This window comes from Mastigoproctus giganteus, chromosome 11 (assembly GCF_048544385.1).
Source record: "Mastigoproctus giganteus isolate SK-2022 chromosome 11, ASM4854438v1, whole genome shotgun sequence".
NCBI classification, from domain to species: Eukaryota; Metazoa; Arthropoda; class Arachnida; order Uropygi; family Thelyphonidae; genus Mastigoproctus; species Mastigoproctus giganteus.
This window is the reverse complement of record NC_143585.1, coordinates 126,700,539-126,726,931: the sequence shown is the minus strand read 5'-3', so window position 1 is coordinate 126,726,931 and position 26,393 is coordinate 126,700,539. Positions and strand designations below refer to the sequence as shown.

At 36.4% G+C, this 26,393-nt stretch overlaps 1 protein-coding gene across 2 annotated transcripts in view; it reads right to left on the bottom strand.

Moving 5' to 3' along the window:
* The window catches only part of LOC150078421 (mini-chromosome maintenance complex-binding protein), a 219,868-nt gene that overhangs the window by 135,681 nt on the left and 57,794 nt on the right, over nt 1–26,393 (bottom strand). For both annotated transcript variants that reach the window (XM_090384348.1, XM_090384346.1), the window contains exons 5-6: nt 16,837–16,938; nt 397–604 (exon numbers count right to left, since the gene is read on the bottom strand). In XM_090384348.1, the coding sequence (XP_090240474.1) occupies nt 397–604; nt 16,837–16,938 (310 nt within the window). The remainder of the gene's footprint in view (nt 1–396; nt 605–16,836; nt 16,939–26,393) is intronic.

Sequence of the window (26,393 nt, the reverse complement as noted above, 5' to 3'; positions counted from 1 at the left end):
TTACTTTACAGTACCCACACTTTAAATTGGCTTGGAAATTCAGTCCCATAATTTTCTTAATTCATTATAACCTCTAGGACATTAACATTCTTTCACCTTTCACAAATCTACTACACTTCTTTTTCTACTTTCCTCACCCTTCTAGTTACTGGCACTTTGTGTAACTTTCACATCCATTTATGCATTCTTAATTCAAAATATTAATACAACTTATATATACTCTTGCATCCTTTAATGCTGCTTTGCATTTTTAGGTGCATCTGTCATACCTGATTTATTAATCTTGTATTCACTGAAACCATTTCATCAACTGTATACCTCTTTTCACATGTAAATCTTTAAACATTACCTTTAAGTGGTTACATTGAATTCCCATTTATATATATATATCCTTACCTTCCTCTGCTTGGTAGCTAGAATGAAATGACATGAATCTATTTCGTTTCTGCTGATTATATGCGTTTTTCGTATCTTCCAAGCATTCAGATAGGCTTTCATCATTCCTGTACAGACTTTCTTGACTTTCTTCTAGCAAACGTTTCGGCCTAGAACAAGAAGCAACAGGAAAAGCAGTACCAACTTTAACTGAATTCAGTGAGTATCTGTGGAATCATGTTAAGCCAAAAATATTATACAGCACAAAATTCTCTCTTAATTACTGAAATTCTTTCTAATATATAGTTATCAAGAAGTCCCATATAATTAAATTACAATAAATGTCACATGAAAGAAGAAACTGGAATCTGAGATGTGCAGTGCTATTTATACAGAATGATTAGTATCAACACCTATGAAGAGAAAAGATGGCATTAAATTTAGAGTAAAAAAAAAAAATTATACAACACCAGTTTGAACCAACCTGGTAAATTATTAAACTACTACTGGAAGAGCTTAAAAATTCTGTTTCGCAATTGATCGATGAATATAATCTGATGCTTAAACAAAATCAAGTCAAAATATTTTAACAGTACTGGGGCTTGTCAAGCATATCCATGTTCAAGCTGTCTGTAAAAGTGCATGGGTAGGTTGATCTCTGTGTGTTATTTAGGCTGAAAAACTAGGATTTTCAGTTCACATAACAGCTGAAAAACCGTCAACAGTGGCTTTGACTTTATTGTTATATTAAATTATTTTCTATAAGTAGCTTATAGACCTAGTCAAGATCCTTGGTTTATTCTGAATTTAGATAGCAAGATTTTGGAAGTTAATTAATACTTAGTGTTGTTGTTATTTGGTTTTTTGGAGCATTAGCAACTAAGGCCGTATTGTTCCGGGAATATGCGGTGGTCTAAAACCCCGGTCTAATCAAGAATCATGTGCTACGCACTGCTACTCATTCCCACCTGGCTACAGAGGCACCTAATACTTAGTGTCTGTAGATTCAGTTTTGTAACTTGCCGCCATTGTGATACGATACATTATATCCCGTACTAGATAGCGTTAAGATAGTATAGTATATAATATTATAAAGTAATCAGTAAAATTTATTAATCTTGTTAAACTTCATTGTCAATTAAATTGTACTTTTTTAACTAAATTAATCAAGTTATGTATTAATTAATACATAACTTGATACGGAAGTTATATAATGAAACTCTGAGATAACACTCGATACTGAAAAAAAAAAAAAAAATATATATATATATATATATATATATATATAGTGTTATAACTGCATTGGGATATAAGTTTAGGGTTATAATTTTGTACTGAAATTGAAAATTTATTGAAATTGAATCGAAATCATGACTCACACCAGAGCAGCAAAGTAAAAGGCTCACGCTAATGGGAGTGCTGTGGCTCAGGGTAGAACTGAGGGGGGCAGTTGCCCTCTGAATCACAGCCTCTTAAAATGCACTGCTTGTTTGATGTTAATGTCTTTGTGCGTGTGCACGATGTAAGAAGTGAGGAAATCAGGTGAAAACTCAGCATTGTTATGGGCCTATATGAGAGCTTGAAGGATCTAAATTGAAGGGCCCATCAATTTCTCAGCTGCCCACATCAACGCCAGAGCTTACACTTGATCGTCACACAACAGCGGCAACCCCAGGGCAGAATGCGCTGGTCCCACAGGAACTAGTAGTTGTCAATGACTCTACTGTCAGGAAAATCGGGAAAATATTGTGTAAAAAGGATAGGTTGAACATGACCAGGGTATGTCTGCCAGGGGCAAAAGTTGATGATGTTGTTGTAGAGCAGATATCATCTTTTAAGGACACAAAAGGTGATATTGTTGTACACGTTGGCACTAATGATATTAAGAGTAGGAGACCGGTGGAATTACTTAACAAGTACAGGTCACTGTTAAAAAAAAACCTTTGAACTAGGGTTGAATTTGAAAGTGTCTGCAATTCTGACCAGACACGATAGGAGGGAGTATATGATGAGAGCCTTATTGATCAATTCGGCCCTGGAGAGATTGTGCAAGGCTCAAGGGGTAGAATTTTTTTTCAGCCTGGTCTGTACTTGTTAACAGGAGAGACTGCTTCTATAGGGATGGGATACACTTAAATAGAAAGGGTGTGAGAATATTTGATGATGCTTTCGAGGCAGTGTTAGGTGGGTCATAAAACTGCTAGCTTGGGGGGATACACAGACTAATAGCCACTTGCAGAAGTGAAAGTGATTCTTGCACTGCTTCTATTGGAATGAGCAGCAGCCTGGAAAAAAAGATGCAGGATATTTCAGAGACTGCTGGGATTCATTGCAGTACAAGTAAACACATGGGTTGTGTTAGGGTAGCTAAGAATAGGAACAGGTGCATGTATACTTGCATGTACACCAATACTAGGAGTTTGGTAAATAAATTTGATAAACTTGAGGTGTTGGTCAAAACATCAAAGGCAGATATTGTTCGGATATCAGAGAAGTGGTGTCACACAGATATAAGGAATGCAGAACTGGAATTTGGGAAGTACAATGTGTACAGGAAGGATAGACAGGATAGGAAGGGAGGAGGGGTTATGCTTTAGTTAAGAAATACACAAAATCCAAGGAAGTGAAGCCAGTCAACATTGCTGAACAATACAGTGTAGAGTCAGTTTGGTGTGACATAAGCACTAGGAGATCAAAATTGAGTAGGAGTGCATTATAGGCCTAATGACTCTGATGAGTATAATAAAAAAAAAACTGTACAGGGAAATAGTGAACCAGTAAATCAGAGTCTTATAATGGAGGACTTTAATTTTCCGGATATTGACTGGAATTTGTGGGTTGGTCACTCACACATTAGCAAGGCTTTTGTGGATTTATTGGATGATTGTTTTCTACATCAGCATGTTCGGGAGGCAACTAGAGGGTGTAATACTCTTGATCTGATTATCAGTAGTGATTCTTCATGCATTAAGAATCTGCAGTTAAGGAACCACTAGGTGGCAGTGATCACAGTGTGCTGAAGTGACATTTACTTAAAGAGGTAACTACCAATCAGGGGTAAAGGGAAGGGTTTTTGCTTTCGTAAAGGTTACTACAAAGGTCTGAGACAGCATTTAAATTCTATACGGTGGGACCAACTGATGTTACCAACAGCAAATTAAAAACAGGAAGCATTCATAGAATTAATCTTGGAAGCTACTAGGCTTTACATACCAACTAAAGAAATATTGTTCAAGGTTTAGGCCTAAATGGATGTCAGATGAACTAATGAGACATGTGGCAGAGAAGAAAAATGCATTGGATACACATAAATTAATGGGTGACATGGAAGCCTATGATAGATATAAACTGGTCTGTAACCAAGTGACAAAAGAGATTAGGCAGGCAAAGGCAGATGAGAAATCTTTGGCAACAGATGCAGAGAAAAACAGCAAACATTTCTTTATCTATGTAAACTCTAGTAGGAAAGGGATGAATCAGATTAGTCCACTGGACATTGATGGTTCAACTGTTGATGATCCTTCACAGGTGGCTAACAAACTTAACGAGTATTTTGCATCTACATTCACACATGAGGAGTTATTCAGGGAGGGGAATGCCAGAGGTGAATTAAACTCTGGCAGTGAGCTAGATGATTTTGTAATAACTGAGAGGAAAGTGGAGAAGAAATTGAAGATAAACATAAAAAAGGCACCAGGGGTGGATGGGATCTATCCAGTTATATTAAAGGAGGCAGCAAAGGAAGTAAGCAAACCCTTAGCCATAATTATGAGAGCTTCTTTGGACTCAGGGGAGGTACCCATGGACTGGAGAAGTGCAAATGTGACCCCAATTCACAAAGGAGGATCAAAGGGCAACACAAATAATTATAGACCTGTTAGTTTAACTTCTGTTCCAGGAAAATTAATGGAGGTACTGGTTAAAGAAGCACTGCAGGATCATCATCAGTTATAGCTCAGACACAGCATGGTTTTGTTAAGGGAAAGTCTTGCCTCACCAATCTGATTGGATACTATGATGTGGTTACAAAGAAACTGGATGCGGGTAATAACTTTGATATCATATATTTGGATCTTAGAAAGGCTTTTGATACTGTTGCACATGGAAGACTGCTGTACAAATTGGAGAGGTATGGCATTAAGGGTAAGTTGCTACAATCGATAAAGGGATGGTTGAGTGGGAGAAGACAGAGTGGTAATCAATGGACACTGCTCATCGTGGACTAGTGTTATTAGTGGAGTCCCTCAGGGTTCAGTGTTGGGTCCATTGTTTTCTGTATTTATGATATCGATGATAGTATATCAAGCTTAATGTCCAAGTCTGCAGACAATACAAAGGTTGGCAGGGTTGTTAAAGACACTAATGACCGTACACTGCTGCAACAGGATCTAGAAAAGTTGAGCAGATGGGCTGAGAGGTGGCAAATGAAGTTTAACATTGACAAATGTACTACACATGGGAAGCAGTAAGCCCAGAGTAACGTATCAACTCTGTGGTACTACACTGACAGTGGTAGAGAACGAAAATTACCTGGGGGTAATTGTGCAGGCAGATATGAAGTTTTCTTGCAGCGCAAACGGTCTGCAAGAGTAGCTCATGGTTTCTCGTCAATGATATATAGAAATTTTTCTAGCAGGGATAAGGAGGTGATTATCCCCTTGTATAAGGCAATGGTCAGGCCACACCTTGAGTACTGTATACAGGTCTGGAGGCCTCATTTTAAGAAGGATGTAGAGCTGTTGGAACGAGTACAGAGAAGGTCAACAAGATTAGTGAATGGAACAAAGGGTTGCTCTTACGAAGAAAGGCTTAAGTCTTGCAAATTAGAGTGTCTGGAGACTAGGCACCTGCGAGGTGATCTGATTGAGGTGTATAAAGCCTTGAATGGTTTCAGCATGCTCAATGCTGATGGGATTCTTCCTCTTTTTGGTATAATCACCTGAAAGGGAATAAATTCAAATTGAGGAAAAGGATGTAGGATAGACTTGCGGAAGTTTGCCTTTAGCCAGCAGGTAGTAGGCTGGTGGAACAGACTTCCATCCTTTGTTGTGGAAGTTGATAGCCTAAATAAATTTAAGGCTGAGCTGGACAGGTATTTGGAACGAACATAGGGGTGAAACAGGAGCGTTTTTTTTTTTTTTTTTTGCATAAGCTTGCTTTCTTGCATCATATGCCTCTACTAATGCTAATACTAACTAGGTGGAAGGATGGGATCAGCAAACTTCTGGACGTGACACTTTGCGACGCTGCTCGTATAGCACATGATCAATGCAGTTGGAGGAATTTGTTGGTGGCCACAACAGCTCCTCAGGGAACTATGTGATTGGAAGAAGAGATGTATTATATGTATCTATATAATATGACAATGCACATAGGCAAACATAGACAGTACGTTGTGAAATACAAGCGTAAGGCATCGAAATTAAAATAAGAAACAATTTAATATTAAATGTAACATTTATTAAAAATTTCACACAAATCTTTCAAAACACATCAAGAATATGGGTTGCTGGACGAAAAATAACTCTTAATCAAGTTTGTTTCTTCTTTTTTTTTATTGAGCTCCTTTTAGATTTCCCTGTAAGGCAAGAGTAATTGTCCTAGGTCTCATTTAAACTTGATGCTTCTTTCCAAATTAGATTCATTTCCACCACCTTTTCTGAAAGTTGTACGGAGGGGCTAAATGTAACTGTATTTACACTGGGCAAATAACAAATCATTAAAGATTCATTTAATGATTTGTTATTTAATTCTGGTCTAACAAAGTTGAGGTCTTCCTCCTCAGGATCATTTTGGTTCTCATTTGACCTTGTCACTATTCATCCAACACTTCTATTATAAGTTCACTGCATGAGTCTCAATGTTCCTGAATGTCTGTTACATCAATGTTTTCGAAGCCCCAGCCTTCTATTCTCTGTGCAATTGCTACAATATCAGCAACCAAGGGTTTGCCGATATTGTAGCAATCATGGGGGCTAGAAAACCAACTATTTTTGTAGGGGTTAGAAAAGAACTTGTACACAATAAAGTCACTTTCTTTTAACCATTAACACACTCGAAAAAGTCTGTTTTTTCGAGTGCAAAATGGTAATTTATCACTTTCGTAAGCATATCAGTTAAAAGCAAACGACGAAACCTTCCTGACAAGCTGTTGTTGTTGTTATTTCGTTTTTAGGAGCATTAGCAACTAAGGCCATATTGCTCTGAGGATATGCGGTGGTCATTCCCTGACCTTCCCGCATCCTTCGTATTTGATGGTCACGGGCTCGAACACCGGTGCATGACAAGCGCATAACACATACTGAACAAGGATTAGTGGGAAAAATCCGCACTTGCAACTGTGTTACACCTCTCCCCTACCCACCGAGTGCTGTTTTGACTAGGCAAGATGATTTTAGCCATGCCATATTTTTTATGACAGAAAATGTTCACGGTGCTTTAAAAACTCACATTTTTTTTAGGTTTCATTTTATATTAAATCAGCGAATGCGAATAGATAAAACCACGAATAACAGGGTTTACTGTATTTACACTGGGCAAAAAAATTAATCACTTGTGGTATTTAGGGCATATGACAGATTGAACATGCAGATCTTCTATGCATGTTTGCCAACAGCACTGAAATTAGGGTATGAAGTTAACCCATTTCCTCTATTTACAGATATAGCCAGCTGTGACCAAAGAATGATTCCCACAAAGAAAAATGCAGCACAGAAAACACATTCACAAATGGCAAAAAGAAGTGATAGCATTTGGTTGGTCTAAAGGTTGGTTGGTTGGTTATTAGAAGTTTAATGGCGCATCAGCCATCTAAGGCTATCATGCGCCAAGTCTAAGGTAATAAAATATAAATGTGTAAAAAATATAAAATAGCGTATCTAGTTAATATATTATGCACAAAAATATGGCATAAAACATTTACAATATGTTAAATATTAGGGCAATCTAAATAAAACTATGTAGATTAATCAGTTGTAAAAATCTAAATACATCTGACACATTGTCATCGTCGGATAAAATCTGCCTGAGTGTATAGGGCTCAGACAGATGGTTAAAACACGAACGGCGTTCATTACTAAAATATGTACATTCGACTAAAATATGACGGATAGTTAAAATTGCTTTACAATGTCTACACACAGGACGATCATCAGCCCTCAGCAAATACGAATGCGTCAGGTGAGAATGTCCTATGCGTAGCCTAGCAAGAATTACTTCCTCCCGTCGGACCCTGCGCTGACTAGAATGCCAAAGCATTATTTCAGGCTTAATTTCATTCAGCTTGTTGGTAGGGCACCCATTCCAAGATTCTTGCCAACGCGCGCATAATTTTTTGTAGATAAGTTGCTTGCAGTCTGTATAGGGGACTGATAAGCGGATGCGACTTTGTGGCGTTGCTGATTTTGCTGCTGCATCAGCTAAGTCATTGCCTCTGATACCAACATGGCTAGGGATCCAACAAAAGCGAATATCGAAATTTAACTCTAAGAGGGAGTGTAATATTTGCTGCACCTGACATGGTCTAAAGGACATCATATTAAAGAAGTAGCTGAAGTTGCTGGTGTATCAGAAAGATAGAGATTTTTAAGGAATGGTGCAAGTCAAAATCAACCAGAAAACAGTGGCAAAAGTTGAATAAGTGATTTGGGTTTTGGAATTGATTTTGCTGGTGTATCAGCTTCTATGGCTACTGTGTGCCAAACTTATGGTTTGTGATATATTCAGTGATGTCTTTTATGTTAAATTATAATAGTTTATACGTTTCAGAAACTGGAAAACTTTGGATATATTAGGTCTATCTGCAAATATTGTTCAAAATGAAATAGTGTCCATTGCTTTTAAGGATTTAAGAGAAATTTGTTGTTCTCATGTAAAGTTATGGCAGTCAAGTAGAATATGTTGGACTGTTAGCACTGTTTGACAGTCAGAGCACTGAGGTGGAGATTCAGCTCAGAGCAGATAACATTGGTATGTCCTATTCTGCCTAGTGTAACTTCTTCTCGTCTGTTAGATCATTAGCATTAGTTGAGGCATATGGTGCAAGAAAGCAAGCTTATAGAGCATCAGTCAAAAAAAAACTCCCATTTCACCCATCCAGTAACTCCAAATGTTTGTCTAGTTCAGCCTTAAATTTATTTAAGCTATCAACTTCCACAACGTATGGAGCTCTGTTCCAGCAATCAATTACCCGCTCGCTAAAGGCAAACTTCCGCACATTTATTCTACAACCATCTTTCCTCAATTTGAATCTTTGCCCCTTCAGGCCCTTAATTTCAGTAAGTGTAGTACCACAAAGTAGGTATGTTTCTCTTCAGTTATCACTAACCATATGCAGTACTTTGCATTTGTCAATGTTAAACTTCAGTTGCCACTTCTCAGCCCATTTTCCCAACTTAACTAGATCCAGTTGGAGTAGCATACTGTCTTTACTGTCGTTAACAAGCCTGCCAAACTTTGTATCATCTGAAAACTTGGACATTAAACCTGATATACCTTCATCAATATCATTGATAAATACACAAGCCAGCAATGGGCCCAACACCGAACCCTGGGCTTCTTGATTAGACCCGGGTTCGAGCCCGTCACCACCAAATACGGAGGATGCGGAAAGGTCAGGGAATGACCACCGCATATTCCCGGAGCGATATGGCCTTAGTTGCTAATGCTCCTAAAAACCAACAACAACAACCGAACCCTGGGGAACTCCACTAAGAACATTTGTCCATGAAGAGCAGTGTCCATTGATTATCACTCTCTGTCATCTCCCACTCAACCATCCCTTTATCCATTGTAGCAACTTACCCTTAATGCCATACCTCTCAAATTTTTACAGCAGTCTTACATGTGCAACAGTATCAAAAGCTTTCTTGAAATCCAAGTACAGTAAACCCTCATTAAACCGGACTAATAGGGGCTGAGATGTGTCCGTTTTAATGAAAGTCCGGATTATATGAAATATGCTTTGTAACGTGGGTAAAGCTTATTTAAACATAATGTACGTAGATAACAGTAAAAACATGTTTATTTTACATTAAAAATATGTATGTACATAGTCAAAAATATGTAATACATATATGTATGTATGTATGTATGTACATACTGTATTTACATTAAAAATACATAATGTCCATAATCACTTAGAACAAGATTGCACCGGTTCATCTTCACTTACATCACTTGCCACATTCACTGGTTTGAAAAAATTACTTATTTTTTTTTGTGATTGTTTGCAGTTTATTTCCTTTACTACCAATTCACGTAGGTGTCTTATGTGTTCATAACAGGCAGATACATTTTCATTTGTTGATTGTTCAACGTACTAAATTACGAAGTTCAAGTGGTCTTTCACTTTGCGTACCTTAATTTTTGGCTGATAGTTGTTGCTGATTTCATCTTCTTCCTTGTCTGAACTTTCTGCTGCTCCCATTGCACTATCTGCAATCTCCTCTTCGGTCATAATGTGGTAGCCAGGATCATCATCATCTTCTTCCATCCATGACTATCTCCTCTAAGAACACAGCTTTTTCCCCTCCTTGTTGTAGAGTCTCATGAAAGTCTTCTGTCTCACAACCATCTGTTTCTGGATTAGCCTCTTCATCTAAGAGTAGTTTTTTCCATGAATTCGCCCAAGTTTTTGAATTGATTTCTTTTGTAGCATCAGCAAAGTTGAAAATCATACATCTTACATTGTACGACTATAAATTTTTCAATGTCTGTTGCCCTCTTCTGTTTTCTTCCCCAACTAGCGGCTCCTCGACTTCTAGGACTTCACTCAAAAACTCTTTCTATAGAGCCACTTTACCGTGTAGATCACCCCTTGGTCCATAGGCTGGAAAACAGATGTCGTGTTTGGTGGCAAGAACATGTACTTAATCTTCTTATCTTGACTGACGAGTTTGTCAACGTCAGGGTCGGTTGGTGCATTATGTAGCAAAACTTTGCTACATAATGCAGCCTTTACTTCGTCTTCTGGGATTTTCAAATCTTCGATTTGATGTCTTCTGATTTCTGGCACAACTTTCTTGTGGAACCAATCCATTGTTATTTCCAATTCATTGTTATTGCGGGAATTGTAGTAGTGTACCGGTAGATTGTCCATTACTACGTTTTTTAGAGCACGTGGTTTTTTGCTTTTCCCAACGATGATAGTTTTTAACATATGGCTTCTGTCGGCATTTGTACACAGCAATGCTGAAACACATTCCTTGGTCATTTTACTTCCAGGCATGCTTTTCTCAGTCTTTAACACTTGTGTTTTCAGGCAGAGCTCTCCAAAACAGTCCTGTCTCAAAGTTGTACACCTGGTTCAATTGATAACCCTCCTTTTGAATAAAATCATTCAGTTGTTTCCTGAAAGGCTCAACAGTTTCAAAATCAGCACTAAGTATTTCCCCACACATTTTCTTGTTTGAAATGTTATGCCGTCTTCTAAATCTAAAAAGCCAACCTGAGCTCGCTTTAAATTGTTCAATTCCTAACTGTTTAGCCAGTCTCTCTGCCGCTGCTTGAATTTCTATTCCTTGCCCAGCCAAACCACACAAACAAAGTTAGGAAAACCATTTGTACACAGCATCATCTAGTGCTTTATCAGTAGGCATCCGCTTAAATTTAATTTTTTCTTTCTCCACGTTAAACTTGAGAACAAAATTATGAATTTCACTTTTTTTCTTTTTAATGTCCGACACGGTTTGTTTTGCGATGCCATACTCAAGACAGATGCTGGAAACTGAAGCTCCTTTTTCAAGTTTTCCTATCACCGATAGTTTATCGTGAAGAGAAAGCATTTTATGCTTACGCTTCTGTCTTACATTAGGTTTACTTAAAGGTATTGTTTAACTGCACAGCACAAACGACAAAAGATAGAAGCGCATAACTGCGGAGCAAACGACAGACAACTGTCTGAACCGCAACAGGGAACCAAGTTGTTTTTGCAGCGTGAGTCATCACAATCCAATGACCTCGGACACAATACACATGACCTTTGAGCCTGATTGTCGTTTGATTTTTACACTTAAATTTTTTTTGAGCTGTCCGGATTGAGCAACATACAGATTACCGGGGTCCAGATTAATGAGGGTTTACTGTATATGATATCAAAATTATTTTTGGCATTCAGTTCCTTTGTGACCACATCAAATTGTTCAGACAAGACCTCCCTTTAACAAACCCATGCTGTGTCTTAACTATTACTGCAGTCTTGTCTAGATTATCCTGCAATGCTTCTTTAACCAGTGATTTCATTATTTTCCCAGGAACACAAGTTAAACTAACAGGTCTGTAGTTACTTGTGTCACATTTTGAACCCCCTTTGTGAATTGGTGATACATTTGCACACCTCCAGTCCATGGGGACCTCCGCTGAGTCCAAGGAAGCTCTCATAATTATGGCTAAGGGTTTGCTTACTTCCTTTGCTGCCTCCTTTAATATAGCTGGATAGATCCCATCCACCTCAGGTGCCTTCCTTATGTTTAACTTCAACAATTTCTCCTCCACTTTGCTCTGTTATTACAAAATCATTTAGCTCCCTGATAGCATTTGATAAACTTCTGACACTCCCCTCATTGAAGACTCCTCATGCGTGAATGTAGATGCAAATATCATATACTTGGATTCCAGGAAAGCTTTTGACACTGTTGCACATGGAACACTACTGTACAAATTGGAGCAGAATGGTATTAAGGGTAAATTGCTACAATGGATAAAAGGGTGGTTGAGTGGGAGAAAACAGAGTGGTAATCAATGGATGCTGCTCTTCATGGACTAATGCTATTAGTGGAGTCCCACAGCATTCGGTGTTGAGCTCACTGTTGTTTTGTATATTTATCAAAGATATTGATGAAGGTATAACAGTCTTAGTCTCGAAGTTTGCAGATGATATAAAAGTTGGCAGGGTTGTTAATGATAGTAATGGCAGTGTGATACTGCAACTGTATAGAGAAAATTTAGGCAGATGGGCTGAGAAGTGGCAACTGAAATTTCACTTTGATAAATACAAAGTACTGCACATGGGTAGAAGTAACCCCAGAGGAATGTACCAACTGTGTGGTACTACACTTAAGGTGGTAGAAAATGAAAAAGACCTGGGAATAATTGTGCAGTCAGATATGAAGTTTTCTGAGCAATGCAGACAGGCTGCCAAAGCAGGTCATGGGGTTTTGTCAATGATATACAGGAATTTTGCTAGCAGGCAAAAGGAGGTGATTATCCTTTTGTTTAAGGAAATGGTCAGGTCCAGCCTTGTGTACAGGTCTGGAGGCCTCATTTTAGGAAGGATGTAGATTTGCTTGAGCATATACAGAGAAGGGCAACAAGATTGGTGAGAGGAATGTAGGGGTCCTCTTACCAAGAGAGGCTTAAGTTCTGAAATTGCAGTGGCTGGAGACTAGGCACCTAGCATTCGAGGGCATCCACCCTATTCTATCTCTTATAAAGGCCCATAACAACAATGCTGAGTTGGTGCCCAATATCCTCACACATGAATAGTATTCAGGAAATATAGTCACATACTGAAGAGCAATATCCCAGTTTGTCTGAAACATAAAATAATGAACCAATGTATACTCCCCACCATGACTTATGGAAGTGAAACTTGGGCACTCACCAAAAGAATGGAAGAGAAGCTGATGGAACGAATTATATTGGGAATCAGACTGTTAGATAAGAAGAGAAACACATGGATTAGGCAGCAAACTCAAGTAAAGGATATTCTTATCAAAACTAAAGAACTAAAATGGTCTTGGGCAGGACACATAGCTCGAAGACATAATGACAGATGGACTAAGAAAATAACAGAATGGTATCCAAGAAGAGCTAGAAGAAAACATGGAAGACAAAGGCGGAGATGGATAGATGAAATTCATGAGTTTGTGGGTAGTATATGGATGGCCAGTGCTCAAAACAGAAGGAACTGGAAAGTTGCTGGAGAGGCCTTCACATCCTGCAGTGGATTGAAAATGGCTGATGATGATGATCCTCACACTCTTTACATCAAATATGCAGAAAGACATTCCTCTTGGCAACATCATACATATAGGAAATACAAATGATTAATTGCTGGCAAATTTAAGTTTATGGAGGCATTCACTGAACAAAACATAAGCAGTATTTAAATTGAAAAAAAATAAATTGCCATTACTTCTGCTTTTATTTAAAAAATATAAATGTAAAATAGTAACAGGAAATTATTCATTTTTTCCTTTCTTTCTTTGGTTTTTTTTTTTTACATGGTTCTTGTGACATTTACTACACAATTTCTGCATGGCACAAATACAATAACATATAATACACCATTCAGTGTGTCCATCTGTTAGGATAATTATTCTTATATGAATGGTCTTCACATATTACATATACAGTGGATTCCGGTTATTTGGGCCACCGGTTAATCGGGGCAGCCATTTATTTGGGGCAAATCTTAAAATACAGAACCCAATCGAGAAAACAGCCAGGTTTTACTTCGCTTAATTGGGACATGCCGCTTAGTCGGGGCAAGAGACCACAGCACTGGAGATTACCCTATGATTGTCTGTGACCGTACCACGTAGTTCGGTTGAAATTCTGGAGGTCACAACCATAAAACAATAAAAACAATTAGCAGTCACCTGTTTATTGGGCTTTTCTGTTAGTGCAATCTATCTTAAACAGGTGGTAAACTCAATCTTGTTGAATTTGCGATAATACCGACAGGTGGAATTCTGTGGGTTATTATGGTGAAATGTGTTTACACTTCCATGGAATCTTCAATCATAAAAAAATTAATTTTCAGAATTTTCTCTAAATTCCTATTTTTAAAACTTCGTAACTTGTTACTCCATTCTCACTTGTGCGTATTGTGTTACTTGCAATTTGTGTGTGCCGTGTTCTTTGTTATTGATTGCTTATCTTTTTACTGTTTTAGATTTTAATCCCTACCCCACAAATGTCAGTGAACAGAAATGTCAACTAGTTAGTATGTACATATTACAGTACGTATTAATTATTCCAATTATCACATATATTCTTCCAATTATCACGTATACTCTTCCGATTTTCACGTATCATTTAATTTTTTAATTGGTAAGGTAATAAAGGGTAAATTTGTGCTTAATATATCTTTACTTTTATAGCCTGTGGATAATATTTCTCCTATTTTCGCTCATTAGAATCGCTGTTTAATAGATTTAAAATTCAATTCACAAATGTGATCACAATGACCGGCGCTTACTACAAATCGTATAGTGAACAGTACTTTACTATGGTGAGTCCATCGTAACGTGATTTGATTGTACAGTGAACCAATTGTAAAGCGGGGTCCGTTGTATTTTTAACTATTTATGTGAAACTTCGGATAATTGGGGCAGCCGCTTAATCAGGCCAAAATGCACTAGTCCCGATGTGTCCCAAATAACCGGAATCGGCTGTATACATTAAAACGGAGTAACAAATGATATTTCCTATCCTTTCGGCCACGCAATTTAAGTGTACAATTATATAAACAGGCAAAAAAGTAGAATGATAAAAAGCACAATTAAAACGTTACAGTACACATGTAGGTGGTAATAACCACCTACATGTGTACTGTTACTAAGAAATATCACTTTCAATTTTATGCCTGCTATACTCATTAAGGAATAAAAAAATCATCATGTTCCAAGCATATATCAGTTAGAATACGAAGTGCTGGTCCATGATTCAACCACTACTGATGAGTCATTGTGGACAACCACCCCATCCTTTTGTAGCATTGTAAAATGTGATTATCTTTGGATTTCTTATGTTTGTCTCCTGTTGAAGCACTAATTTTATTACTTGTCAGGATAACATCCTGGCCTTAAGTACAGTGAAATCATCTGATTTACTGTTTGTGCCACAAATTCTACTTTTTTTTTTTTTTTTTTTGGCAATACCCATAGATGAGATGGCATCTTGGAGAAGTTTTTTAATATTCGAAAACTTGCTATTATGATGAACTATATTTTGCAATTTGTAATGGAAAAACAAACAATATTACCAACCCTCTCAGGACCTCCTCAGTTTACAAAGTGAACAATGATATAAACATTCAAAAATGCTGAATATACAAGACTGAAAACACAATTATTACAAATAACAATAACCTTTTCCAACAACCTAATTCCAAATCAGTGACTTGCAAGCACTAACTATTTTTTTGCAGGGCATGTCAGGCTATGTGATACCACTTCTCAGTTAATAACAAGTGTAATATTACCACTGTGAAATATATATATATATATATATACACAGAAGCAATATGGAGTGGAGGAAGTGGAAAATGAGTGCAGAAACAAATAAATAATGGGGACAGAATTAGAAATGGAAAGAAAGTGGAAGGAATATGTATCTAAACATTTTGAAAAATCATAAGTAAGTGGCAAATGCAAGCCAAAGTTATAAGCCAATAAATAATAAATTTAGACCGGCACCACCTGACCTCACCAAGGCCAAAAAAGTGTGAGATATGATTATTGTATATAATATTTTTAAAAATGCTTAGATACACATTCCGTCCATTTCTACTTCTGTCCTCGTTATTTATTTGTTTCTTTGCTCATCCCCCCCTCTTTTCTCATATTGCTTCTATACATTATGCGACGTGTTATCGGATATTGCTTGTGCAGCCACTATGTTCATGGCCATCTCTTCCTTTCTTTATTTTTATAATTAAACATTTTATTATTAGTTTTATTTCTAATGGGTGTAACAAGTGCTAGTTGCTTTGGCACCACTCAGTGCCTATAATCTATAATCTGTTTATTTTCTGTTATCAACTCCATTTCTTTCTTTTTTGCAGCAGTCTGGTCAAGCAGTAAGTGCTTCAACTATTCTGTTCTTACAGCTGCTGCATTAGTGCCTCCATGATGTGATTTTATTGCTTCAGAGAGTTGACATTTAAGTTTATGTCTGTCTCTGTACATTGCATTATGTTCAAAATGCAATAAGGTTCACAGCTGTTGTATCCAGGGCCCTCTGACGAGCTTGGATGCAATGGTCATCTATTTTTGTTCTTTGATGTGTTTGTTCTATATCTATTTTTCTTTTGTGGTTGGTTTATCATTTCATTTTAGTGATACTTCACACCTTTTTGGCCTTGGTGTGGTCAGGTGGCACCAGTCTAAATTTATTATTTATTGGTTTATATGGCTGTATTTGCACCTTACTCAATATTTTTAAAATTTTTTAAATACATGTTCCTTCCATTTCTATTCTCATTATTTGTTTCTTCCTCTCATCAGCTCATTTTCCACTTTTTTTTTTTTTTTTTTTTTTTTTGCCATATTGCTTCTATATATTATGCGATGTGTTGTTGAATATCGTTTATGCAGCAACTTACATTCACAGTCATTTTTTTATTTATTAATTTTTATAATTTTAATTTTATAATTATAATTTATTTTTACAGTTTTATATATAAATATAAAAATTCTCCCACATCTGAGGAAGAAGCTGATTATTAAAGGATATCTGTTGCACCCAAGAATTTTCTCCTGGAATGGTAACACAATAGAAAGTTTGCCTATCCATCGTAACATTTCGTGGAGACTGAAAATTCACCTCTTCAAAAGCCTGAAATGATATTTACTTACTAAGTATTAAAAATTAATAAATGACTAAATTTAATGGAATGATTTGTATCAAAATTAAACTTTAGGTTGTAATTAAAGCAAAATACCTTTGCGGTGTGCCTATTCTTAAAACATTTCTTAAGACTACATATAAAAAAAACAAGTATAACCCCGACAAACATTTTCTTCTGAACTGAAATTATATACTGTTGGCTATGTGTTGTATCTCAAGTGGTAGACAGATAAATAGATCACTCTCCTATTATTTGTTTTGTTTTATTTATTAATAAATTTAACCCCTTTTAAAGTTATTATTAATAAGGCATGATCGAGCAGTTCCCCCAAACAGGGTGCCAAAATTTAGGGGGCGCAAAATGCCCTGAAAATTCACTGATTTGCTGTAAATTTCAAGTCTGAGAGGGTGCACCGAAAAATCTCGCACAGGGCACTGAGAGACCAGGGGCCACTTCTGACTTATAATATAAATTAGAAACTATGCATTGCCTGTAATGTAATGGATTTATAACACCTTTATAAAACTCATATTTTAGAGATATATATATAATTAAAAGACAGATTATTGAGAGACAGATACAAAAGCAGATTATATTAGGGCCCTATCTCCTAAAATATTTTCAGTTCACAGCAATAATCATTTGGCACTGAAATGCAAAGTGTTCATTATATATTATGTTATCAACTTGACCAACATGTTTGATGGATGTCCTAATTGCTGATCCTTTACTTAGAAAAACACTGTGGATTTCACTTATTTTTATGAAAAAGTTTACTTGTTATAAAATTCCCTAAGGAATTTCTCTCACCATTAACATTTTATTCATCTCTTTTCTTTAGCGAGCAAAATATCAATTCAGCTTATGCTAATAACACAGAAATTTCAAAATAGCAACAGTTAATATTCAAAGTTATTTGCTCATGGTTGGGTAAGATCTTTTACAATCTATAAACTGCGCTTTCCATTTTTAAATGAAATGTAACTTAGCCAAGATGAAGTATCTTTGTTTATCATTTTCAGTATATAGTGAAAAGTAATTTAATGTCAGTTCTGGGGATAAATCTTTTGGAGGTTGTCTAAGAATCCAATTATTATTTTTTTGCTATGTAAATTTTTGAGGAAAATCCTATTACTGACCTATTTCAATTTGGAGTTTATCTGTTATATGCTAGGGACCAGACTACTATTGTAAAATATATTAATTTACATATTGCATCTATGCTATCTAATGCTGTCTCAGTAATTCTGTCTAATAGTAGTAGTAGTAGCGGCATGTGATGCAAGAAAGCAAGTGTATGAGCTTATGCAGCATCAGCCAAAAAAAAAAAAAAAAAAATCACACCATTCCGTCCAAATGCCTGTCCAGTTCCTCCTTAAATTTATTCAACCTATCAACTTCCACAACGACAGATGGAAGTTTGTTCCAGCAATTAACCACCCGCACATCTAATCTACATCTGTCTTTTCTTAATTTGAATTTATGCCCCCTTAGGTTCGTAATCTGAACAAGTGGAAGGATCCCATCAGAATTCAGCGTGCTCAACCCATTCAAGGCCTTATATACCTCAATCAGATCACCGCGGAGGTGCCTAGTCTCCAGTCACTGCAATTTGCAGAACTTAAGCCTCTCTTGGTAAGAGGATCCCTTCATTCCCCTCACCAATCTTGTTGCTCTTCTCTGTACACGGTCAAGTAAATCTACATCCTTCCTAAAATGAGGCCTCCAGACCTGTACGCAGTACTCAAGGCGTGGCCTGACCATTGCCTTATATAGAGGGATAATCACCTCCTTTTCCCTGCTAGCAAAATTCCTATATATCATTGACAAAACCCCATGACCTGCCCTGGCAGCCTGTCTGCATTGCTCAGAAAACTTCATATCTGACTGCACAATTACTCCCAGGTCTTTTTCATTTTCTACCACCTTAAGTGTAGTAGCACACAGTTGGTACGTTTCTCTGGGGTTACTTCTACCCATATGCAGTACTTTGCATTTGTCAAGATTAAACTTCAGTTGCCACTTCTTAGCCCATCTGCCCAAATGATCTAGATCCTGTTGCAGTAGCACACTGCCATTACTGTCATTAACAACCCTGCCAACCTTTGTATCATCTGCAAACTTCGACATTAAGCCTGATATACCTTCATCAATATCATTGATAAATATACAAAACAGCAGTGGACCTAACACCGAACCCTGTGGGACTCCACTAATAACATTAGTCCAAGAAGAGCAGCACCCATTGATTACCACCCTCTGTCTTCTCCCACTTAACCATCCTTTTATCCATTGTAGCAACTTACCCTTAATACCATTCTGCTCCAATTTGTACAATAGTCTTCCATGCGCAACAGTGTCAAAAGCTTTCCTGAAATCCAAATATATGATATCAAAATTATTTTTTGCATCCAGTTCCTTTGTAACCACATCATAATATCCTATCAAATTTGTCAGACAAGACTTTCCCTTAACAAACCCATGCTGTGTCTGAATTATTGCTGCAGTCTTGTCTAGATGATCCTGCAATGCATCTTTAAGCAGTGACTCCATTATTTTACCTCGAACAGAAGTTAAACTAACTGGTCTGTAATTACTCGTGTCACCCTTCGATCCCCCTTTGTGAATTGGGGATACATTTGCACATCTCCAGTCAGTGGGAACCTCCCCTGAGTCCAAGGACGCTCTCATAATTATGGCTAAGGGTTTGCTTAGTTGCTTTGCCGACTCCTTTAATATAACTGGATAGATCCCATCCTCCCCAGGTGCTTTTCTTATGTTTTACTTCAACAATTTCTCCTCCACTTTGCTTTCAGTTATTACAAAATGATTAAGTATCCTGCTACAATTTGATAACCTTCTGCCATTTTCAAACCTTAATAATTCCTCATGTGTGAATGTAGATGCAAAATACTCATTCAGTTTGTTTGCTATCTGAGCAGGATCATCAACAGTCGAACCATCGATGTCAAGTGGACCAATTAGATTCATCCCCTTCCTTTTAGAGTTTATATAAGTAAAGAAATCCTTGCTGTTTTTCTTAGCATCTTTTGCCAAGGATTTCTCGTAATCTGCCTTCGCCTGCCTAACCTCCTTTGTCACCTGATTACAGACTAGCTTATATCTGCCATAGGCTTCTGAGTCGCTTGATAATTTATATGCATCCCATGCATTTTTCTTCTCTATTACGATTCTCATTAGTTCATTAGATAACCATTTAGGCCTAAACCTTGAACAATATTTCTTAATAGGTATGAAACTTTTAGTAGCTTCCACGATTAATTCCTTGAATGCTTCACACTTAGAATTTACTGTTGGTAACATCGTCAGTTTATCCCACTGTACAGAATTTAAAAACTGTCGGAGACCACTGTACTCACCTTTACGGAAGCAAAAACCCTTTCCTTTACCCCTGATGGTAATTAAATCTTTAAGTAAATCCCACATCAGTACACTGTGATCACTGCCACCTAGTGGTTCCTTTATCTGCAAATTCTTAATACACGAATGATCACTGCTGATAACCAGATCAAGAGTATTACTTTCTCTGGTTGCCTCTCGAACATGCTGCTGCAGAAAACAATCATCCAATAAATCCACAAAAGTCTGATTAGTGTGTGAGTGACCAACCCACAAGTTCCAGTCAATATCTGGGAAGTTAAAATCCCCCATTATAAGACATTCCGATTTACTAGCCCACTCTATTTCTCTGTACAACTGTTCATTGTACTCATTCGAGTCATTAGGCCTATAACACACTCCTACTCTTATTTTTGCTTTCGCAGTGTTTAAGTCACACCAAATTGACTCAACAGTGCACTGTTTATCTATATCAACTGGATGCACTTCTTTTGATTTTATGTTTTTCTTAATTAACAGCATAATACCTCCTCCCTTTCTATCCTGTCTATCCTTTCTGTACGCATTGTACTCCCCAATTACAGTTCAGCATTCCTTATATCTGTGTGACACCATGTCTCTGATATCCCAACAATATGTGCCTTTGATGTCTTGACCAACACTTGAAATTCATCAAATTTATTTACTATACTTCTAGCATTGGTATACATGCAAGCATACATGCTCCTACTCCTATTCTTAGTTACCCTAACACATCCCATATACCCACGTATTTCAGGATGACTGCCATCCGTCCCTGAAAACCCCAACACCCCACGCTCCAGGTCGCTACTTATTCTAATAGAAGTTGTGCAAGAATCTCCTTCACCTCTGCCTACGGCTACTGTTAAATATTAGTCCTTGTATCCCCCCAAGCTATCAGTTTTCCGACCCACCTAACACTGCCTCGATAGCATCAGCAAATATTCTTGCACCCTTTCTATTTAAGTGTATCCCATCCCTATAGAAGCAGTCTCTCCTGTTAACAAGTACAGTCCAGGCTGAAAAAAATTCTACCCCTTGAGCCTTGCACATTCTTTCCAGGGCCGAATTGATCGACAAGGCTCTCATCATATACTCCCTTCTATCGTGTCTGGGCAGAATTGCAGACACTTTCAAATTCAACCCTAATTCTCGGCTTTTGTTCAACAGTGACCTGTACTTGTTAAGTAATTCTGCCGGTCTCCTACTCCTAATATCATTAGTGCCAACGTGTACAACTATATCACCTTTTGTGCCCTTAAAAGATGATATCCGCTCTCCAACGTCAATGTTAGTGTGTCCAACATTCACCAAATTAGATTAGATTACTAGATAATAAAATAATGTGGCTTTAAAGCAAAGTTACCAAAGTCTCATTCTCTCACTCAGTTATTTTTCCATCTTCAATATATTCCAATCATCTATATATGGCAGTTGAATGCTATGTCTACGGCTGCTTTAATATCTGGGACTAGGATTTCTTGATACATAGAAATTTGCTGAATGGTATATACCAAATAGAAGAGTACATAACACTCCTAAAATAAGAGATTTTTTTGCTGACAAAGAAAAAATAGTTTTTCTATTTGAAATATGACAGATCTGAATATAAACTCAAATGAACAATAATATAGGATTGCAGGGAGATATTTCAATGCAGTAGATGAAATCAATAAAATGCATACAGTTTAATTGTGTTCAATTTTGATGATGGAAATTTTTCTCCTCCCTATCTCACCTTAAGGCTGGAGGCTCTTGTTCAACGTGGAGACAGTGTTATCCTATTTGTCATCCTATATGTTACCTGCCTAAATTACTGTATGTTTTTATATTGTATAGTACCATCTAAAAATGCAAACTTGATATACATTTAAAAATCTGAGGCACTGCCACCAAGCTGTTTTAGAGCTTACCAGTTTCTCAGCAGCAAGCAAATTGTCTCTATTAACAAATGTATGCTAAACTCAATTATGTATTTTGTATAACTGAGCAGCAACCTTTAACCCCCTAGGAACTGGCTGCATCTGTCCTACACAGTACAATAATATAGGATTGCGGGGAAATATACCGCAGTAGTTAAAATCAAACAAAACAAGATTCAAATTCAAAACTGTATTCAATTTTTATTGCAGGGATCATTCTGCTTCCACTGAATACCAAGGCCGACTATTAAGGCTTCGCTTATTAAGTGAGACTGATCATAAGTTCTTAGAATGATGTTTCCACCAAGTGCTTAAATTCAGCCTGTAAAACCATCTGTCCTTTAATCACCCATAACTTTGATGGATTTGAAAATGATGGCAAATGATATCACCTTCAAATCAAAATGCTTTGACAAATGATATTGTCACTCTGGTGAGTCAATGGGAGGTAGACGAAGAGGATGTGAAGGACCTTGTTGATACTCATGGGCTTGAACTAACAACAGAGGTGCAACAAGAGTTTGAGAAAATTATGGAGAGGAAGAGTAAGAAGAAGACACCCAAAGTATCAGCTGAAGAGTTGAAGACTGTCATTTCTTGCTGGGAGCATTTAAAGGAGGTGATAAAAAACACTAAACTCATGACTGCAAAATGGAAGATGAAGTCATTTCTTACTTCGGGAAACTACAAAAAAAAAAAAAAAAGTCATCAAAAACAGTCCACTTCGGAAAGTTTCTTTACCAGTAGAGCAAAAGACAAAAGACACCTGATCTAGTCCTACCACCACTGATTTCATCAGCCCTGCACTTCAAGTCTAAGTCAAATGCTAATTTATTGTTTGTTTTTTATTTTAAAATGTTTTATAACTATTTATTAAATAATCTTTGTCGGTTTTAATGTAAAAATCAAGTATAACATGTAAAAACTACCTACTTTATTGTGTTGTTGGGGTCGCCTGTCAAAGTTGAGAACGAATTACAAGAAATCAATATATTATTGGTTTCAACTTACAATATACAATGGATTTTGTGGAACAAATTACCATTGGATGTTATGGCCCCACGTACATTACTTTTGGTCAATCTAAGAACTGAAGTTGCTAATTCTCAGGTGGTTTGCTCTATTCACCAATTTTCTTAAACATAGCCAGAAAAACAAATGATGCAAGATAACAGTCTGACAGATTTTGGAACACGAGTCAAATTTGAACAGACTTACCAAAAGGAAACCAAGTAAAACAGTCTTAGTTCATAAAAAAATAATCAAACTAATTATTTAAAGCACCTGAAAACAAAATTCAACCTCTGTTTGCTGGTGATTCTAATAATGAACCAACATACACACAGATTTTGAGAAATTTAATGGTCTAATGGAAAATGAATTTTGTCTTAAATTCAGTAGTACAAACAGTTTAGTTAATGTACGCAGTGTGTTACATTTCATGCATTTTAACAAATAGTAAAAAATCATGATTAAAAAAAAAAAAACCCAGCAGACTTATGTCATGAACTGAGAAAATTTCATTTCTGCACATCCACCACACTGGCTTTTCATTCCTCCAACCAGCGCATGGCAACAAACATAATATCACGTGCAAGTATTTCATGCATATCAATATATGCGTAGTTATGTGTGATATGTATGAAAAAATATATAATAATTTCCAGATGTCTATTTGGCTCAATTTCAATAAAATTGGGCAACATTCAATAAATCATTCCAAACAAGCCAAATGTAAAATTTCATGAAAATCCAACAACTGAGAGTCGAGTTATTACATGCAGATAGATGGAAAGGTAAATATTTGTTCAATTTTAATGAAATTTTGGATGATTCAACGAATCTTTCTAAAAGGTCTTTCAAATTAAAAGGGCTGGCACCATTCAATATACACAAATAATAATTAGCAGTAGCTGTCTGTTTCTGATAATTATCTAACAGTTATAGGTAGACCTAAAGATTGGCCATATGTAGTAAAAGCTCATAAAGTTAGTATTTTATCTCACTGTGGCCCACCCTCCCTAACAACATTTAGAGTTTTAATATTAACCAATAAGAAATGCTCACCCTACTGGCCATATGTAGTAAAAGAAAAATATGTAGTATTAAATGGTGACAGATGGACCAAGAAATAATAATTGCTGGATTTCTATTAGTCCAATTTTAATGCAATTTGAAATGACTTCACAAATCTTTTTAAAATATAAAATTTCATGAAAATCCATCCAATTGGAGCAGAGCTGTTACATGTGGACTGACAGACATACTGCAGATAATAGTTATTATGTATATATATATAGACATTAGGCACATTATGTATACAGTCGAACTTGGTTATAAAAAGCACGGAAATAATGAGATCATGGCTGTAATGAGCAAAAAGCCATAATGATTTTAATTTATGCGTATTCCCACACAATCGCTCATTGTTATAATGAGTGTACTACACGGATATACCGAACAAATTTTGGTAACTACGCAAACATTCTTAATTGCTTGGGTTGTCAGAAAAACCCAATTCTTGGAATAGACGAAAATGAAAAGGGCAACTTAGCTTGGAGTGATGAAGATTTATTGAAACACTGCAAAGATATACACATAAAGCTGACAGACAATAAAAATTCGGACGATCGGGATATTGATGGCTTCTTTGTTTGAGAATTTTTTTTTTAGGCACATGGGTATCTATGTGCCATAGTGTGCCAGGACATTGACAGTACGACTTTGTTTGAGGAATTAAAGACTTTGCAATGTTTTATAAAAAAAGATGTCTCCTCACGATGTTTTAAACTATATATATGAAAATAAATTAACCGATACATTTCCAAATACTGCCATGGTATTGCGTATTTATTTATAGTTACAATGGCAGTATTTGGAAATGTATCTCTAAAACTACTTTTCTCGGAAGGAGTTTTAGAAAGCTAAAATTAATAAAAAATTATTTGTGATCAACAATGTCTGAAGAACATCTTACCGATTTATCAATAATATCAACAGGAAATAATATTATGGATACTTTAGATATAAAAGATCTAATTAAGAATTCTGTGGTGGCTAAAGCTAGGAGGATAAATATATAATCAATGACATATCATATATATATACCAAGGTCCAAAATGTATTATTGTGTTGTGATTTTTTTTATAATTGGAAAAAAAAAAAAAAAAATTTTTTTTTTTTGAGATGCTCTATTTTTATGTATGCATACATATATCTTGTATTTATATACTAAATAAATAAATAAAAGAAATTCTTAAAATTAAATTCATTTTAATTTGCAAATTCTATTTTATGGGGGTGCTGAAATATAACTTTGAACAAAGGCACCACTTACAAAATTTGTCCTTTTGCGGTGCAATGGAATACAACAATCGACGTAATGCACGGGGCGGCACTGATTACTGCTGTCTTGTCTAGGTGATCCTGAATCAACTCTTTAACCAGTGACTCCATTATTTTCCCCAGAACAGAAGATCATCTGTGTCAATCTTTGCATCCCCTTTGTGAATTTGGGATACATTTGCACTTCTCCATTCCATGGGGACCTCCCCTGAATCTAAGGATGTTCTCATAATTATGGATAAGGGTTTGCTTACTTCCCTTGCTGCCTACTTCATTATAACTGGATAGATTCTATCTGCCCCAGGTGCCTTTATGTTTAACTTCAACAATTTCTCCTACACTTTGCTCTCAATTATTACAAAATCACTTAGCTCCCTGTTAAAGTTTGATAAACTTCTGGCATTCCCCTCCTGGAATAACTACTCATGTGTGAAAGTAGATACAAAATACTCATTCAGTTTATCAGCTACTTGAGCAGGATCAACAATAGTCGAACCATCTATATTAAGTGGACCAATCTGATTCATCCCCTTCCTTCTAGAGTTTACATAAGTAAAGAACTCTTTGCTGTTTTTCTTTGCATCCTTTGCCAAAGATTTCTCGTAATCTGCCTTTGCCTGCCTAACCTCCTTTGTGACTTGATAAATGATTATAAATGATTTGATAAATAAGAATAAATGATTGGAATAATTTTATTGTTAGTTGATAACTGTCCTGCAGAACCCCAGATTCAAAATTTGTCCAACATTAAGCTAGTGTTTCTGCCTCCCAATACGACATCAATTTTACAACCA